This window comes from Dromaius novaehollandiae, chromosome 5 (genome assembly GCF_036370855.1).
Source record: "Dromaius novaehollandiae isolate bDroNov1 chromosome 5, bDroNov1.hap1, whole genome shotgun sequence".
Classification (NCBI taxonomy): Eukaryota; Metazoa; Chordata; class Aves; order Casuariiformes; family Dromaiidae; genus Dromaius; species Dromaius novaehollandiae.
Genome location: NC_088102.1, coordinates 56,059,133 through 56,078,811, shown reverse-complemented (window position 1 = coordinate 56,078,811; position 19,679 = coordinate 56,059,133). Strand labels below are relative to the sequence as shown.

At 35.3% G+C, this 19,679-nt stretch overlaps 1 protein-coding gene across 1 annotated transcript in view; it reads left to right on the top strand.

Moving 5' to 3' along the window:
• The window catches only part of KIF18A (kinesin family member 18A), a 46,521-nt gene extending 37,391 nt beyond the window's left edge, over positions 1 to 9,130 (top strand). Inside the window, exons 14-17 of the mRNA XM_026121785.2 lie at positions 3,273 to 3,753; positions 4,392 to 4,496; positions 7,162 to 7,271; positions 8,131 to 9,130. Of these exons, the coding sequence (XP_025977570.1) occupies positions 3,273 to 3,753; positions 4,392 to 4,496; positions 7,162 to 7,271; positions 8,131 to 8,279 (845 nt within the window). The 3' untranslated portion in view covers positions 8,280 to 9,130. The remainder of the gene's footprint in view (positions 1 to 3,272; positions 3,754 to 4,391; positions 4,497 to 7,161; positions 7,272 to 8,130) is intronic.
• The last annotated feature ends 10,549 nt before the right edge of the window (positions 9,131 to 19,679 follow it).

The following is a 19,679-nucleotide window of genomic DNA, read 5'->3' as shown; positions in this document are numbered from 1 at the left end:
TATTTGCCCTATATAGAATTGTTGCAATTATCTTTTAATGTACTTGTATTACAGTATGAAATACTGTTTATTATGATGAAATTCAACAAATTATTAATGTTGGCAATACGTTTGTGTTCTCTACCTATCTAGTTCATGGTTTAAATGCTTGCATTTACGGTTAATTTAAAAATGCTTCCAGTACTGTCCTGGAGAAGCTTCTAAAACTTGGCACTCACACCAAAATGTTTCTTTATCACAGACTTCCTTCCTAGTAACTTTAGGACATTAGCAAAACCTCAGTGCCTTACAGTAAGCAAACTTCTGAAACTGGAACCTCCCTGTCATAATGTATCAACAGACAAATAGAATTCTAACTGTTATTTTTCCCGAAACACATGCTTTCAGTTGCATATAAGCAGGAGGACAACCTAATGAATTAATATTTAAAAATGAGTTCTAAAATGTTTAATGGAGATTTAATTCAAAGACTAGACTGGAATCATTTGGTAGAGCTGCTTCTTGTGTTTAAGAATATAAGCTGTCCAAAAACCTTTAAAAGAAAATGCTAGTCTTTATTCTGATCACTAGAAAATAATATCTTTGAGGGAAAGAAAAGTTAGTCTTTTACATAAAAGAATACTGTACTCATGTAAAACCAACAATTACAGACTGAGCACATTAATGAAGCATAGATTTTTTTGATAATGTCTTAGTACACACTGAAAATAATTCATATACAAGTTTCTTGCTTCCATCAAACCCTGTTGAGTCTCAGAGAAAAATAGGTCTTCATTAAATGTAGGCCTATAATATTTCTGGGGAAGGCTAAAATTATTTAGGGGATGCGCAGGCTGTGTCATGGACTCGATAACATTCTGTGGTCTTAGAATGACATACGGCTTTATTCTACTCTAACACTTCCTCATTGCCCTTTTCATTCTACTGCATGTGAAGAATACTGTGAGTTAGCTTAAAGTTCAGCTTACAGTCAAGCTACTGTGTCTCAATAATTTGCTGCACTTCAGCTGGTGAATGTTGACCATGAATTAGATTAAGATGAGGTAGGTAGACTATACATATGCATGTGTGTGTACACACATGCACTGGAGTTATATTGGTCAAGCAGACTTCTCACCTAAATTTTCTTTGTTTGTATTTCATCAAAGTAGAAAACAAAATAGTAGAATTGTAATTGTTCACAGAGGTCTGTTTTCCCATAAGCAATAGCTTAACTTAACCTACTTTGTGTGCGCCATTGCATTATCTTGCTTTTGTTGTTGAGTAAGACCATGTTACCTATTTCTTGAGCCATAATAGCTTATGCCTTGTTCTTTTGTGAGACTAAGCTCTTGAGTTTGGGGTAAATGTTTGTTTTATTTTTCAATGGCTTCATTATTTAATTACATTCTGGCAACATAGAGCAGATTTGTGCGCTGTATATTAGCACCTAATTTACTCATTACTTGTACCCTCTTTGCTACTACTTGTTCCATTCTCTCCAAGCAGGTCCAAGCCTCATAGTAGTCTTTAAATTCTTCCATGTTTCCTCACAGCACTTACAACTCCAATTGATCCCCTCTAATTGGGCATCATCTCCTCTTGCTGGGCATGAAGGGATCTCTCCTGTGCAAACTTTAGTTCCAAAACATGTGATGGTTTGCTAATAGCAGGGCCAAAAAAATCCTAAACAACAACAGGTGCTGAGATCATCCTTTGAAGGCTTTCCCTCAGTGAGATCCTTGTTTGGGCCTTTTCCCTAAGATATCTGATTTCTGATACTGGTTGGAGATTAGCTTTCTCAGAATTTCTTGCACATAACAATTTGGGTTGCAGCTGGGCAGCAAGGTCAAAATGAAAGCAGGGCAGTAATAGACAGTCAGAGAGTACAATCACATAAGCTTTGTCTTCCCAAGAAACTAAACGTAAAATGAGGGGGAAAAAGATACTGTAATACTCTTTTAATCAAATTTTCTCCTCTTTAAGGAATCTTTATGGAAGTGCTAAAGTGCTATGGGTGTTGAATGCATGATAGAAAATTAAAGTTAAGAAGCATTTCAGCTTGATGGGTTAAAGTTAACATTCTCACTGAGGCAAACATAAAACAGAATTTTACAAGAAGTAAATATTTGTGAAAACTTAGGAAAGCTGCAGTTATTTCCTGAGTACCTTTCCGCAATTTAAGTGTGAGACCTTCTTACAGTGTAGTTGATCATAGGAATAGAATAGGTAAAGTAGATGGAATATATGATGCAGCTTCAGCTGCAAGCTGAAGTGAGGCCGATCTATAGTAATTTTAAGGATGCTGGCCTTTTATTTCATCTCTGAAACTTGCAATAACAGTTAAATATAGAAGCATTTCCCTTTTTATAACTGCCATCTCCTAGTCGTCAATTCTAAAATAAGAATTGGTTAATTTTCCAATTAAAAACTAACAGTCATTGACCTGAGTCAACACTAGCCTAGCTATTTGAACAGTGGTCTGTGTATTGGAATGATTCTCTCATTGATTTCAAATAAAAATAAGACTTTTTATCTTCTGTTTTGGCACTTGCTTTTATTACTGCCTACTTGAAAATAAAAATACTGTGAAACTTTAAGAAAAATAGTATTAATGGAGGTGAATGGGAATGACCAACTGCTGGTGCATTCTTTGCTTTATTATTTTTAATTCTTTTATCGACGTAATGTAATCACAATTACAGTGAATGTAATTGACAAGACCCAGGTACCTTCTCCCTTCCCCTTTTTCCAAAACACTACTTTCTCATTTGCAATGTCAAAAAATGTTGTCCTCTCTTTGTGATGCTATCTTCTTCCTTTTTTAACAGTCTCGTTCATTCTGCTGCATGGTACTTGCTAGAAAAAAGGGCCATGGTCAGAAGACCCTTGTAGGATTATTGTTACAATACCATCTTTAATTAAGAGTTATTGAAAATGATACTGTTACCATGACACATTCTCACTCTTCCATTCCCTGTCATTGTGTCTTGGATCTTACCTGTGCTTCCTCGTAACGTTTTCTCTCTGGCATTAACTATATCAGCTTATGCGTATTTACAATCCTTCAAGTGCCACAGAACAAATGCTACCATCTGGACAATGCTACAATAGAAATAATTGAAGTCATGTGAACAAATTAATATGTAAATGAAATCAATAGTATTTGTAATAACTTCTGCTGATATCTTCTGCAAAAAAAACTTACTTCAGTAGGGAAGAAGAGAGGAAAAGCAATATTTAGGAAGTAAATGTAGGTAAATGTACTAACTACTGCTAACTGTGTTGCACAGGTATGCATTTTGGTACACCATCAGAAGAAATTAAGAAAAGTACAAAACAAATAGAATATGCAGTCCCACCACAGAAAAGAACTAGGCGAAAGCTAATGGACTCTCCAGTCACAGCTCAAAGTCCTGCTGCTTCCAAGCCCTCCAGCCTCCACCATCTGGAGGATTCCCTCAGCAAGGAGGTTCGCCCTATTGTCTATACACCAGAATTTTGCAGAAAGCCACTACAAAGCTGCTGTACACAGACTGTGGTAAAGCAAGATGTACAGACTGCAGGCCTTCAGGTGGCAAATGACTGTAAAATAGATATGCGACTGAGGAAGGACAGTCTGACGGATTCTACATGTAATGTTATCCCAGAGTGTGATGAAGCTGACATGGACTCAACAGTAATTCTCTATCAAGCTCCAAGTAAAACAAATGAAGTTTCTGCTGACTCATCTGGAAAGGAGTCACAGCCATGTAGCAGTAGCATTCTGCAAAGGTAATTCCCATTTATATGGGCAAGGAATACTACCTATCTTTTCCCTATTTCTATTTCACAAATGTTTTAATACTGTTTAATTTCAAAGAACTAGTTTTTGTCCCTGTTGTCAATTTTTACTTTTAAACCTAAGCTTTTTCAAAATCAAACCCTCAATTTCAATCAATATCATATTCAATTCTGCCGCTATTTGAAGTCAGTAGTACTTGAGTGGTAACAGATTAAGTTGAAAGCTTATTCTGTCTTACAAGATATGTACTAAAAAGAAATACACCACTTATAAACATGAGTTTATGGGGCCTCAGACAAGTTACTTTCTTTCTCTAAATGTCAGTTTTTCTGTCTGTAAAATGGATACCCTAACCTCCTTTGGAAAATAATTGTGAGATGATATTGTGAAAGCAGCCATGTAAGTTTGAATCCCTGATATTAACGATATGAGGTTCTTATCTTTCAAAAAAAAAAAAAAAAAAAAAAGGAGGGGAAAAAAAAACTCTGAAGCAAGTAATATTATTAAAAAATATATTTCCAGTATTGTTTTTCAACTTAGAGAAAATATATTTGTTTACAGTGAAAAGCAATTCCATTTGACTTCTATCCAGGATAGATTTTTAAGTAATGTAATACTTTAATTTCAGACTTGGTCTCTCTTCCTTGAAAAACAAAAATTCTACTGTGGTACATGAAAAGCCCTCGTACATGGCAATGACTTCTGCTGCTGAGAGAAAAAGAAAGATGTTAAGGTAAGGTGAAACTAACTGTTCCAATACCATGCAAATGAGTTTGTATTCATTTCTTATATTCTCACTTGGGTTCTCACTTTAATTCTAATATTATGTTATATAATTATAAATATTATATCCTAAATCTGAACAACTTCTGACACAAGTCATCTGGACCTATGAGCATATGAGATGTAAAATGTTTAACAATTAAATTTTTTTTTTTCTTGGCCAGTTGCATAGAAGCAGTTTTACTGTGTTTTGTTTACTTGTTCAGGAACTTCTGTTGTTTTAATAGAACAAATACAAACTAATTTCATATGTTCCATAAATGCTATGTACTTGGAATAGAAAAATGATGCCCAATTCTGAAAAGAGAAATTCTATCATCAATTAGAAAATCTGATTTGTTTGAAAATGTTATGCCTTTGCTGAAAAATACTAGAGACTACCAAAATGGAAAGCAGAGAAAATGTTTGACAACACTTCTTATGTGGGTAGTACCTTTGCTTTTCTGATAATTCATTTCCAGTCTTAGTTATTATGACTTCATTCTTGTGGTCTGCTCTGGGAAGAATTCCCATTTGGTCACTTCTGTTTTTAGGCCCTGAAAGAGGTTTGTTATTAGGAACAGCAGAGAAGCTGAAACTGAAGAGATACTAAGCAGTGGAATTGTACTTGGGGCAGGTTGATTTATTATTGTATTTCAGGGTAAGCTATTAGATCATTATTGCTAAAACAACCATTTTGTTTTAAATTGAAAGCAAAAATGGATACAATCTCTTAAAATCGTTATTGAGTCACTTGTTGCTAAACAGTAAGTGGAGCTGCCACCTTATGGATCTTGTTCTAAAGAATGTTTCAAGACTGTTGGAGCAGGTTGTATAGATATGTCACAGGACATGGAAAAAACTTCAAGTACTTTTGATTTATTAGCATCTTTGAGATAGAAAATCTTAGAAGCTCATAGATTTCCCTGATCCAGTTTCATGTTCATGTTCTAGTTGTTGTTCTAAACTTTTTGCTCTAGAATGAGAAAAGTGATGATTCATTAATGCATTTTCCAAATTTTTAAATAGTTGATTATGAATTTAGAAAAACAGATCACTCACTCTCTGAAACTGAGCTAGTTGTCTAGATTATCTTTAGCAAGAGGAGTGGGATCTTTTGGAGCCTGATTTGTCTTATCTTAAGGTAAATGTTTTAAGAAACTCTAGAAGTACTCACTAGGTGTAATGATTTGCAAATTTATGCATGCTTATCTTTTGCCAAAAGATTAGCTCTTTCCGCTCCTTTGTCTCCTTTCTTCAGTCTCATAAACATTCACTTCCCATTTTCCAAGTTAAAATAACTCTGCAGGAAAATCCCACAACCCTTTTTCCTTTTTTGGGATTATTCCTTCTGCTTAGACTGCCAGTCTTACTGTAAACCAAAAATTCTTTACAGCTCTTTCGAAGAAGTAGGAAGATGCTTTCATTCCTTTTCTTATCGCAAGAAGTAGAAAAAGAATATGCACTGAATTTTCAGGCTGCATCTCCTTTCCTTTGTCCCTTCCTTTTCCCCTTTTTTCTCTCCATGCTTTCCCTATTTGAAGTAGTTCATTCCAGTCATTCATCTCTTAATAACGTAAGAATAAAAATAACTTCAGTTATTCTCTCTGCACCATAAATACAGTTGGAAACAGTCCTATTGCTGGGACCAAGGATAAGGCACAATTCGGTCATAATCTGGAAGTCCTTTTACTAAAATACCTTTACGTTCTTATTGTCATAAGTTCTTTTCCAAGAAGCACACATGAATAGATCTTAGCACTGGCACAAGGCAGGTACTAGTATTTACTGCTTGCTATATATTTTCAATTAGATATAAGATTATTATTAAGAAAACTAGTTTAAGTTAGAGGACTGTAGAGTGAGAATAATGTAATAACGTTAGAGGAATTGGGAAAGCATAGAAACTCGGATGCAAATAGAATTAGCTTGTTTATGAGACTGTCTTGCAGAGTGGAACCATGGAAGTTAGTGAGGCAAGTATGAAAGTGTGAGATCACAGAAAAGTTCATAATTTTCAATGTAGATCTTAAGTCCATCGCATAAAAGGCTATAAAGTATAGAGGTTTTGTCTTAGTGAATCTGAAGCTATAACAGCTCACTTGCAGCTTAGCTGAAAAGTATTATCATGCTATGGAGCCACCCCCACCGACTGTGTTTGGAGGCTATAGAAGAATTATTGTAGCCATAAAAAATGTGATTGGATCAATAAACACAGCTTGGTGATTTTGAGGATTTCATACAGATGTTATATGTGTGATAATTTCTTAGTATAATTTGTGTGCAATGACCGTAAAGCTGGCTTCCACAGTTTGCCAAAAATTTGTGGCATATTGGTCTACATTTTAACATTAAATGGCAATATTACTTCTTATTTTCACTATTAATACGTTTTTGTAAAGGTTTAAAAGGATACAGAAAAGGGAAATAGTATCCTTATAAATGTGTGTGTATGTGTACTTGCACACAAGTGCACACACACACCAGAAAGAAATGAGTTTGTTCTCTACATTCTGCTATGAACTATAAATGCTGAATAATATTGTTTAATGTATTTGCACATTGCGAGGCCTGAGCTACTGTAATATAGCATAATCACTCTATTGAAAGTAAGTTCTTTTTGGCTGTTTTTCCAGTTCTACATCAAACACTGGATTAAGTAGCCTGCAAGATACTGTTTCTGCAAAACGTTTTCGACAAGAGATCTTGTTAAGCCATAGAGCTTTGCGGGTACCCAGAATGGCAGGTAAGTGTCAAAACTAGTGGATGATACTGCATTGGTAATCATGTTTGTATAGGAGGTCCAAGATCAAGGTTGATGATTACAATGTTGTTAGTTTAATCATACGTGTTGCTGTGATCAGTACATTGGGATGCATAGTATATCCACTCATTTAAAAAAAAAAAATTCTGAATATGTCGAACAAGTTATTGAGTTTTGATTAGATCCTATCTAGATGTTGCAAGCCTGTTAAAGAAAACCTTACCCTAAGAGTTAAGGATTTACCACTAAAAATTGTGTGTGTACTTGCTGGGGAGTTTGAAATTTATTCTAAATTTTATTTTTGCTTCATCTTTACCAAAATCAGTTGCTGTACTTGTGTTATTAAGAAACCACCTAATAAAGTACCAAATTCTGAAATAGAAGACAGGTTTTTGCTTTTCAAAGTTCAATTTTGAACACAGAATACATCCTGCTTTCAAAAAGGATACGTTATAGGAGAAGAATGAAATATGTGCAAGCTATTTTCAAACTGAATAGAAAAAAACTTTCTCAAATGATGTAATTTCCATTTTACAGTATTGTACTATATGTAAGAAAGAATAAAACTTTTTTTTTTTTCCATAGACCACTGCTTCTTTTCCTAGCATCTTGTACGTCAGTTGAGGGTCATATCAATAAACCTGCTAGGAAACTAGCACATGGGATTACTGAGCTGAGAGTGATTATATTTTTTTCGTATCAAAATCTAGCTTTCAATAGAGGCAAGAAACATCAGTAAAAATCCTCAGACTTTCTCTGAAAAGGAGTTCCGGTATACCAGATTCAGCTTATGTTTACTGGATAAATATCTCACTTATAACAACACTTCTTTCTTCATTAGGTACTAAAACAAGGAGCTGGAAGCAAGAACAGGATATGCCAAGAAACCTCGTTAGAAGCCTTTCAGAAGGAAATGTAGCATCACGTGTTAAATCAAGGACTTCAAAAAATCTTTTACTTCATGTTTGTAAGAAGAAAAATAGGATATAATTCTCAGTTCATCCATATTTTAAGCAGGACTGATAGATAGCAAGTGAGAACAGGGTGACTTTCATTTTCTCCTCGTAATGTACTTGTTGAAGATGCATATCAACTTATGTCTCTTTCAGTAATGCACTATTCTAGAAGAACTGCTTCTTGGAGATATGAGGATTTCATTAAATTCTAAAATAAATTAAATTTGTTTCACTCTAGAGCTTACAAATATCTTTGGTATATTAACAATTGAGTAAGAAATTTCATTTGGATTTGGTAATAGAGAAGTGCACAGTATACCTTTTGCCATATCCTTTGTGAGCTTTTTCCCCTCTGTATATAACTGACACATCAAAGCTTTTGCATTTCCTGAAGTGTTAAGGGGTTGAATGGTGCTATAATTTTTCTAGAAGTTGCTTTAAATTGCTTACCTATGTTCAGTCTTAAACTTTTTAAATTTTTGTACCACAAAATTATCATTAGAAAATTATTTTTACTGGCCAAATAGTTTTCACTGAAATTTCATAATGTTAAAATTGTTTTTCATTTGGAAGTGAAGCATGTTCAATGTATTAAAATACATTCACGTTAAGTAGTATGATGCCAGTTTATTCTTAGGTATCAGTGCCAATATAGACAGATAATACTAATGTAGTACGAGGAGACAGAAATATTCACAAAAAAGGTTTTTAATGAAGTACTATATCTAAAAATTTTTAGCCTTTCCATTTTTAGTTTGTTACTTAACTTAATTGTAAATGTTCCTTCTTTGTATTTCAGTGGGGATTTTTAAGTAATTCAGTTGTAAATAGAATAATTATGTTGATTATTTTGAATAAATTTTTAGCAGTTGTAAATAAGAGTAATATAGTGTGAATTCAGCTTTTAGAAACATATACTACTTTGCCTGTTTCTTCTATTGTGAAAAATGACAATTTTGACAGGTATTATCATAACACCTCATAGTTCATGCTATATCTCTTTGATAAATGACTAATATTCCAAGAAAAAGTCATTACTATGTAGTAATATTATAGCCCTGACAGCCTGCCCACTTTTAGGAACATGATTATAGGGGTTTTGGTCTATACAAATGTAAGTTCATGCATGAAATTCCCCAAACCAAGGAATGCTGGAGGAGATGACCGGGTCTAACTACTTCCAGTGGAGTCAAACTCCTGTCTGAAGCAAGCAGCTTGGCAACATGATGGGTGCTGCAGAAGGATATTCTGGTTTCCAGCGATAGTAATAGGCTCAGAGGAGTTTTACAAGTTCTTAAAAGAATTGTATCACATGCTTTCCTATGAGAGCAGATGACTGGACTGAATGATCTAATAGCTTTTATCAAATTTGTTCCAAAAATGTTTCTAATGATTACTAAATATTTGCAATTTTGTAAATATGTTTAAATTTGTTCTTTATAGTCTTTTCTTTGGTATTTAGACAAAGAAATGTAAACCTTCTACCCTGTTGTATCTCCCCCTAGCTGTCATGCATTGACACAGTTATTTTTGATGCACTGAAGGGGCATTTGCAGAAGACTTAGTTACTGCTTGTATAATTTTTGGACAGCGTTCCATGCAATTGTGGGAGGAGCAGACAGCTTTGCAGAGGCTGATATTAGGGAAGTTCAAAGAGGAGGGAATGATTCCTTGAGTAATAGGCATTGCTAGTTTAAAAATGATGAGATGAGAAAATTGAATTCTATGCACATTCTAAAGCGAGTATAGGTCATGTAGTTATTGTGGTGGGCAAGGGATCATGCAGAGAGCATAATGTAGACTGGGAAAATATTGGCTGTGGAAAAGTTATGAACAATGTCCAAAACATCAGAGAAGTCAAAGAAAATGGAATTCTGGACTTGACCACAGCCAAGCCAGATGATGTAAGAAATTTCAGTAGAATGAAGGAGGAAAATATCACTTTAAATTTGCTCTATCATAAAAAGCAATGAGATTTTGGAATGAGTTATAACTTCTTACAATTTTGGCACCAAGTATAGCTAAAGCTATAGGGACCAATATGTTCTTGATTTGTGGGGTTTCTTTTGAATTCTTAGCGTTCAATACAAAATGTGCATGGAAAGCTTATTTTATTCTTGCTGCCTCACATCTGCAGGAGACATGCTGGGCTTCGCTTATAAATATGGTTAGAATGCTCTTGTAGCATCTAAGACTCAAAAACACATAAATGTTCCTGGCAATTTTGAAAGGTTTTTTTATTTTTTGGCAAGCTTGTGCATGTACTGTTTTGATGCTGAATGAAAACATAGAACTAATAAGTTCTTATCTTAATGTGTTTTGCATACCCATGAGTGGAACTGATTTGATTGACTTGTGACATTTCTAAAGACTAAAAAAAGAAAAAGTATGTTGAGAAAATTAGCACACAGGGATGAGATATGATCCCCATCCCTACTGTCTGTTATCCAGATATGTTGATTACAAGTTGTTAATTACAAGGTAGGTATTTTGTTACAGTCTATAACTAGCATAAACAAAACTGTTTCCATCCATTATATCAGATTGAAGCAATTTCTTTTAGATTTCAGATGGCAATTGATTAGTATGCTGCTTTTTTTAAGTATATGTTTGTATTGTTGTGTACTATGAACACATCTTTCAGACTGTATAAGCAGAAGGTGCTTCAGAGCATATTCCACACACTACTGGTACAGAATTTTTCAGTACTTAACAAGTTTTTTTGTTATAACACCAATTTATTTTTAGGTAGAAAGGAAACACTATTTGGGGAGTGGAGGAGGTATGATACAACTGATTTCATTTTCTTGTGCATCTGTCTGCATTGCCTGTTACCTATTGGCTTACCTTTACAAACTAAATTAAGTAGTGGTTTTTTAGATGACATTTATCTGAATTATACTTTTAATTGCTTTCACTCTGTTGTACCATGCAGTGTTAAATCATGCCAGATGGGATGAAACATAATATTGCACAACATAACATGACTCAGGCTGAATCAGGAATTCAAATGATTTGGGTCAATTTAGTCTTGTTTGGTATTTAGAAAAAAAAAGTTTAAAAATAAATTCACTTGAAGAAAATACTGTGCTCCTTAAATACTCTAGAGTCTGACATCTTGGATACCTAATACTTTGCAGGTAACGAGTGATTCATCTTGCTTACTGTGAGATACATGATGATTTTCATGTGTTTGGCCATATACATGGCAATAGAAATACTGGTCTTGGCTTATCTTGCTTTCTCATTTAATATAGATACCTAGTTTATTTAAAACAAAAAGTTTAGCCTGAGTCAAAAATTTAGATTAATATTCATGTCTCTGCCTATTTAATAGAATGCTCACGAGTTCTGTGCTTCAGATCAACAGTGTGGGAGAGGTAGTCCTTTGTACACAAATGTCCTATTTTCATGTTTCTAAAAGTTCATGTTAGATTATTAAGTATAAAACTGCCTGAAAATCTGTTGATACAAAAGTTGCAATGATGTGATATGTATTATATCTTGGAGAAGAATGTGAAGAAAAATATTTCACAACGATAGTGCTTCATAAAAATTTCTTTAGAATATTTGAGTATACTTTGCAAAACATAAGTGTAATTTTAAAAGAGGAGGAAATATGCATGCCATTGCCGTCACACTCTTTCTGTGTGTATAGTTTGAATGTGAATGATACTGTCTCTAAAATGGTAGTCTTCATGTTAGTATTAAACACAAATACCCTTTCATAGCTCAAAGGGGAGTATCAAAATTTCTTGTAAAATGTTCTGTATTAAAATGATCATTGATCTTTCCATGATGCATATGTTACATTTTCAAAGCTGAGGTACTTCTGTAACTCCTTGAAGTTTTTACTTAAGTCTTCAGGGTGTAATATATTTCTGAGATATCATTTTTTCCATAGTAGTTGATTTGTTCGTACTTAGTTTCATGGTAATAACTTACAAGCTCTTCCTAACTGTCCATTACTGTTCCAATTTTTTTTAATGAAAGGAAGGGGAAACATGCAAGTTCTTGGACTATCTTTTATTAAGGAGCAGTTGCAGCTTGTGTACAGGTGACAAACTTGCGTCAAGCCTTAGGATGATGGAGTTTTCGTTATGGACCAAAAAGTGTTCTATGTATCCTCTTATATTAGGACACTACTGTGAAGGTGACGCCCACCTTGGAAAACCTCTCTAAATGGGTTGTTGAATGTGGACATATTTATCCAAGACCCAGTTGTGTAGCAGCTAGAAAATGCTTAAAATACATATATTATTGTGGGTCACTTCTACCTAAAATTGTCCAAACACTAATGCAGTTGTGAAGCCCCCTAAAATGCCTAAAAATATTTCTATACACTGAGATACATTGTCTAGGCTTTCTTGGCCAAAAGTTTGCATGTTTATCTATATCAAGCATATGTCATATTCCGGTATGTCCTTTTCTCTCTGAAAGTGATTGTAATCAACAGGAACCCTAATGTTTTACCTCTAGCCACTGTATTTGGTCTTAATACTGCTAGCATAGGCTGAGAGTCCTAATAATTTCTCTCTGAGCCCAGCCAGACTTTCAGGACAGCTTGCTATTACCAGCTTTTCAGAAAAGCTCATTTTGGACTCTTTTACTTAAGAGGTCAACATTTCCTGTGACCAAATGGGCTGAAATGTTCTGAAAAGCAATTTCTTGCAAATGTGAGGAGGATGTTAAAGATCTGTTCCCACTGGGAAATTCTGAGGGGAAAAAATACAAAGGCTGCAAGATATAGTTTGTACTATGACTCATTTACCTGCTTATTGTCATCACAGGAAAGTGAATTTATAGGAGGTATCGGAAGCATAGTGAGACACTTGTTAGCTAGGCTTGGAAGTCTATGAACATTTGTTATTGAGGGTTGAGTTGGATACAGGAGCAAGAAATACAGGGAAGAATGAAAATGGTATTGTCAATGAGGCTGTAGAGACTGCTGAGCCATTTCTAAAGGACTCATGACATCTTCATACCCGTTTTGTATAATTTAATTCTCATAACTAGTTCCACACAGGTAGAAAACAGTTCCTGTTGTTCCTGTAACAGTGCATGCGAGCCTGTGCTGCTATGCCTTAGTGTATTCGTGTCAAGTACCTAGGTGTGTTGAAAGCCAATCACATCCGTTGATCTTGCAGAATTTTAATCAGCTTTGTTTCCCCAATGGTAAACAAAGACATATGCAAAATTATATCCAGAGACACCTCTTGATATTTACAGGTTATATGAAATATTAAGATCACACAGAAGATTTTGTGTGCTCTCCTGTCTGACTAGCAAAGCACAAGAACTGTATTGGTTTATTGGGAAAAGTCACTTCAGCAGGGGTGGAAGAAGTTTCCATATCAGCTTGAAGATGAGGAAGTTTGTGCTCATTGGGACAGTATTTTGGGAGTGAGTTGTAAAGTTAAAGATTGACAGTCCTTTGCTGAGACTGCGGAGTCTCTCGCACTTGCAAGTTGCAGTACTCTGGTTCCAAAAGGTAGATAGTATTTGGAATCCTGACAACATGAAGCCTTAAGTCAGCAAAGTGGTCCATCTTGAAAGTCATTTGAATTCCCAAGTAGTGGTTGGTTTTTGAAAGTGCTTTTCTGTAAACAGACATGAGAATATTAGTTTTAAAAACCTAGAGAAAGTGTTCCTAGAAAATTCATTTGCCGGAAATGCAAAATATATGTGGTTTTCCCTGTAGGAAATTGTAAGACTCTTCTTCCTTAATAGAGTGTAGATGTGTAATGGTAAATAGCCTGTTTTATTTCTCTGCTATGTAATAATGCTCTTGAGAAAAGTATTCCTAATTTCTCCATTGCTTTCAATTTGGTTTTGCTATAGATATTAGGACTTAAGGTTTTATGTGGCATGACTATTGTACATCTAAGTTCTACTGGGGAGTGATTGAATCTGCCTAACATGTATTCGTAGTCACAGGGGAATAAATCAAGCTTTAAAACTGTTTGAGTAAAACAGGTCTCATTTTGCAATTTGAGTTTTAGCATACTACCATTACTGATATTGTTTTCATACTGAATATGTGTAATTATGTTTAACAAAGCGTTACAGGAAATAAGATGATGAAATCACTATTTTTGCCTCTTTTTACCAAATGCACTTAGACTGCAATACTGTGTGATATTTCCTTGAAACAGTTGGTTCCGTTTACTTAAAAATGTATTAAAAAATATAAATTATTTTTATACATTACAGTGGTTCCTTACGCTAAGGGAAATGGAAAACTTGTGAATGAGCTAACCATCTGACTAACATGGAATAAACTTCCAATTAAGGTCCATAGTTAAATTCCTATTGTTTGTCCAACCTGCACCATGTCAGTGATGTGCTAAGAGAAAACAGTCTGTAAGGAGCAGAAATCAGAGTAATAATTAGCAACTTCAGGTAACCATGTGTAGAGGAGGTAGTGTCAGGAAGGGCTATGATGCAGATTACATTTTTAGACCCTCCAAAACAACACTTGCCCTAGTCCTGAGCAGTGAATGGATGATGCCTCAAAGTTTAATCATTACTCTATAATATGCTCACATTCAATACCTTTATAGGAGCAAAAAGCTAAAAATACCCACTGTTGTATTTAACTGGGGAAGGGAAAACTAAAACTTAAGTAGAAGTTTATTTAAAAAGAAACTAAAAGGGGCAGATAATTGGTGATGCTGTTTACCTGAGGTATCTATCAAAAACAGCCTTTGAGGGACAAGAGGAAGAACAAACAGTCCGAAACTAAAGTAAAGGAGACTATTAGAAATCAAAATGTGTATCCTCCAATATTGGAAGTAAAAATATGGAAGCTGTGCTCAGATAAGAGAGAAATAGAATTTTAAATATAAAAATAATGGAATAACTTGCTAAAATGGAAAGCTAATAGTAAATCGTTTTCCACCTATATCAGAAACTGAAAGCCTGCTAGAGAGTCTGAAGGCCTGATTCATAATGGTTCAGTAAAAAGAGTAATCAGAAAAGATAAGGCTACTGTAGATATCTTAAATGAATTCCTAAGATATATTAGGTAAGGTTTGCATGTCAAAGTATTTCTGACAGGAAATGGATATATTGTCCTTTAAGTAGGAAGACCCTTATCAAGTCTGTGGAGGACACCAAGCTCTATGGGGTGCAGTTGATATGCTTGAGGGCAGGGCTGTCATTCAGAACTAAAGGAGTGGATCAAGCAGGATGCTTGTGAAATTCAACAAGACAAAAACAGTCCTGCCCCTGGGACGGATTAATACCCTGCATCAGGACAGTCTGGGGACTGATTGGATGAGTAGCAGTTCTGCTGAAAAGCACCTGGAGATCCGGCTGGGCAGTAGGCTAAACATGAATCAGCAGTGCATCCTGGCAGTGATAAGGAGACTAGCAGCATACTGGCCTGCATCAAAAAAGAATGGTCAGTAGGTCAAGGGAGGTGATTATTCCTCTCTACTCAGCAATTCTTAGACTACATGTGGAATAGTGTGTCCAGCTTGATGCTGCTCAAAGCAAGAAAGATGCTGATAAATCTAAGTCCAGCGGAGGATAACCAGTATGGTCAAGGGGCTGGAGCATAAGGCTATGGCTGAGGGAGTACGACTTGCTTAGCTTGGAGAAGAGAAGGCTTAAGGGAGGCCTAATAGCAGCATTGCAGCATGTCAGAAGAGGTTATTGAGAAGATGGGGCAAGGCTTTTTACTCAGGTAGATGGTGGAAGAACAAGAAACAATGGTCATAAATAGAATCAGGAGTTTCTGACAGTGAGGATAATTAAGCATTGGAACAAGTCATCCAGGTGGCAGTGGAATCTCTGACCTTGGAAGTTATAAGATCCAACTGGACAAAATGACCTTAGCCTTGTCTAAAATCAGTGTTGACTCTGCTGTGAGCAAGAAACTGGACTATATGACCCTCCAAGGTGCCTTCCAACATGAATGATCCTATGATCCAAGAGAGTGGGATGAATTGTCTTAAACTGAAGAGCTAATAGAAGGTATTTCATAACGAAGTAATTAAATGAGTAGTAGTAGATCACTTGCACTAACCAAAAGCTCTAATGGTCGAGTATGGAAGACCTGAATAATTGACATAAGTTCTGTCAGTTCAATTGTCTTTAGTATCAGTGTATTGGAAAGAGGCAAATATGGCTGTATTTTAGAGGTTCTAGGGATTACACAAAAATTTAATGAATGTAACGAGAAATCTGTTAGGAAATGCAGTTTGTATGTCTAGTTATTCCACATCTTGAGAGATACAATGGTAACACTTTTCTGTAGAGGGAAATCCTGTCTCTCATATCTATTGGATTCCTTACGGATTCTGAGCATATAATTAAACTAGAACTGCTTGGTATGATCCACTTAAACTTTCAACAGGTTGTCAGAAGTTACCTTGTGGAAGGTTATTAAAGAAACAAAGTTGCTTTTGGGTAAAAAGGAAGGTATTTATATGAGTTAATGAGTACTTAAAGGGCAGAAAACAAAGAGCAGGAATAAAGGGTCAATTTTCAGAATAGAGGGAAGATTACTGATGGAGTCCTGTAGGCAACTGTGCTAAGACCTATATGGTTCAACATATTCATGAGTTATTTCAAAAATTCTTGGTTCTATTCAAAAGGTTCTATTATAGAAGGACAAAATTACTGATATTGAATTATTCAGGTAGTTAAAACTATCTGTAAAAAGTTGCAGGAGCATCTCAGCTACCAAGTAACTGGGCAATAAAATAGCAGATGAAATTGAATGTCAATGAATGCAAAATAATGCACAGAAAGGAAAACAACCCAAACTGTATATACATGATGATGGGTTCTCAAATAGATATTATGACTCAGTAAAGAGACCTTGGAGTTACTATAAAGATACCATGAAAACATCAGCTCAGTGGTCAAAATAGCAAGAAAAGGAACAGAAAACAAGTCATTGTATAAATCCTTGGCATGTCTGCATCTCATGAACAGTGTTGTCCTACACATTTCAAATAAATATAGTAGAACTACAAAAGGTAGAAAGAAGGATGAGAGGAATGATTAAAGTACTGAACAGCCTGAATACACAGAGTGATTAAAAGGATTGGGACACTTCAGCCTGGAAGAGAGGTGATTGAGGAGTTGCAATAAAGGCATATAAAATAATGAGTCATGGAAAAAGGTACGAGGCAACAATTCTTCACTGTTTCTTACTGTACAAGAACTAAAGGGCAGGTTAAAAATGCATGAAAATTCTTGCCTGCACAGCTTATCCTGTGACAATAAGTTCTGTAACTTAATATATGGTGGGTGCCAAAAGCTTTGAGTTCAAAAGTGATTAGGCAAGCCTATGGAAGGAAAGATCAGCAGCAGCCATTGAAGGCAAAAAAGACAGGCTCGGCAGATTCCTAAAATGCATATAATGCATTTTAGATGGGAGAGCACATTCAGTATCATTAGTACGTTTGACTGGTTCTGAAATTTCTGTCAGTGTCTGCTAAGAAGTACTTTCAGAAAGAGGAGACTGGACTGACCAGACTTTAACTCTAGTATGACTATTGAATCTCGCTTAATGCCAAGGGACTAGTTTTCCCAACATCCTTTGTGGTCAACAGAGACCCAGAGAAAGAGAGGAAGAGACTCTCTTCCAGAAAGCAATTCAGAATGGGAACTTCGGCTGGATTCCTTTGGCAATACACTTGCCTGGCAGGCTAGTCTTGTTCCTTAAGGACCTTGAAGTTTGGCACTTTGAATATCTCCCTTCTTCCAAGTGATATTTATATTTACTCTTCAGAAACTGCAAAAATTTACAAATTGCACACTAACAAAGAAAAGAAATAACAAAGTTTTTGATGTTTTACTTCAGTTTGTGACAACCTTTCCTAGATTTGTGAAGTCCTAGGTGTGAGTCTACTGTAGTTGAAGCAGAGGTCAAAGCACAATACTGGGCACTAAGTGAGCTAGTTTCTAAACTCAGCTAAAGACTTTGTGTAAATTACAATGTCCCATTTTGAAAAGAGGAGCCAGATTATGCAATGAAGAATCCACAAGTATCCCCATATAGCTACAAAGCTTGGAAATAATGACTTCCATATATTCATTGCATAATCTCCCTTTAGTTTTTTTTCATCCGGTTCACTGAGTTGTTCTTTCCTCTCGTTGACCTTTAAGTCACGCATTTTTTAGCCTTCATAATATTCTGTGAGACTATTCTGCTCATGTATTAGGAGAAACTGAGAAGTGTGTATGTTGGACATTGTGAAAGATACAGGGAGATTAATTTTGTGATTTTTTTTTTTTTGAGTATTTAATCTGAGGCTCACTGACACATTTAAGGTTAAGAGTTTAAGAATGAATTGTAGACTGTTTTTAAGTACTGCAGATTCTACTGGGAAGTTTTAAGAATTGTAATGCTTGCGCACATTTTTTACATCCATAGATGGGAGGTAGTATGGAAGTTCATATATCGCATATACTGAAATCATAAAGTATTTTCCATAACAAACCAACTCTCATGTCCTGGGAGACTTTGGCTCCTGGGTGGAAAAAGATGACTGTCTTTGAAATCAACCCAAAAATGTTAGGGAATAATTTATTTGAATACTCTTCTACAACTTTATTTGCTTCAGTTTTTTTTTTTCTCACTTCCCAAAACAGATCATTTCTACTGAATCATTTCTACTGAATTGTATATTTGCTTGGAAAATCATTAAAACGCATAGCCAAGATGGATGAAGTGTTTGTTTGATCCACTATTTCTAGTGTGTTCTCAGCCTGCTAGTTCTTTCCTTAAGGCTTTTTTTTTTTCCTTGACCTCTCCCATCCTTCTGCCAGTAACAATTCCACACCACTGTGGATCATTAGGAATGGCAGAAACTTAATGAATCAAGACAGAAAGCAACATTTTATTTCAAATCAACACTGTGCTGCTACTAAATTTTACAATAAGAAAATTGTGTCAAAATCAATAGGAGTTTGACAAGCTAAGTTTGTCAGAATAGCATGATACTCTGATTTGTTAAAAGCATTCTATCTGCCTCCTGCTTCACTGAATGGAGACATTCGTTTAGCTTAAATACAGAATAGCCCTTTGTGTTCTTCTGACTCTTCTCCATCTTATGGTAACCTGACTGCATACATGACGCCTTTCCACTGTCACACTCTGGCACCATGCTTTTCAGTAATGCTCTCCAGAAGTGGATAAATTGGATTTTCTAACTTTTCAGAGTAAGATAATTGTGAAAAAACCAAAAGTTGGTTTTGTTTTTACAAAAACACAACATTCTAAATTGTTGTAACTTTGCTCTCTAGATATAGTGACTGTGAGACTCTTTACAAAGGCAAAACAACTGCCTGTTGAGTAGATAAACTGTTGGACAAAAGAAATAGTCCTTTTCAAAGTTACCCTCCAGTTCAGTAGCTGAATAGTGCTGGAACTCAGATTCCCTAGTTCCCACCTTGTGTTCTGGTAGCACAACCT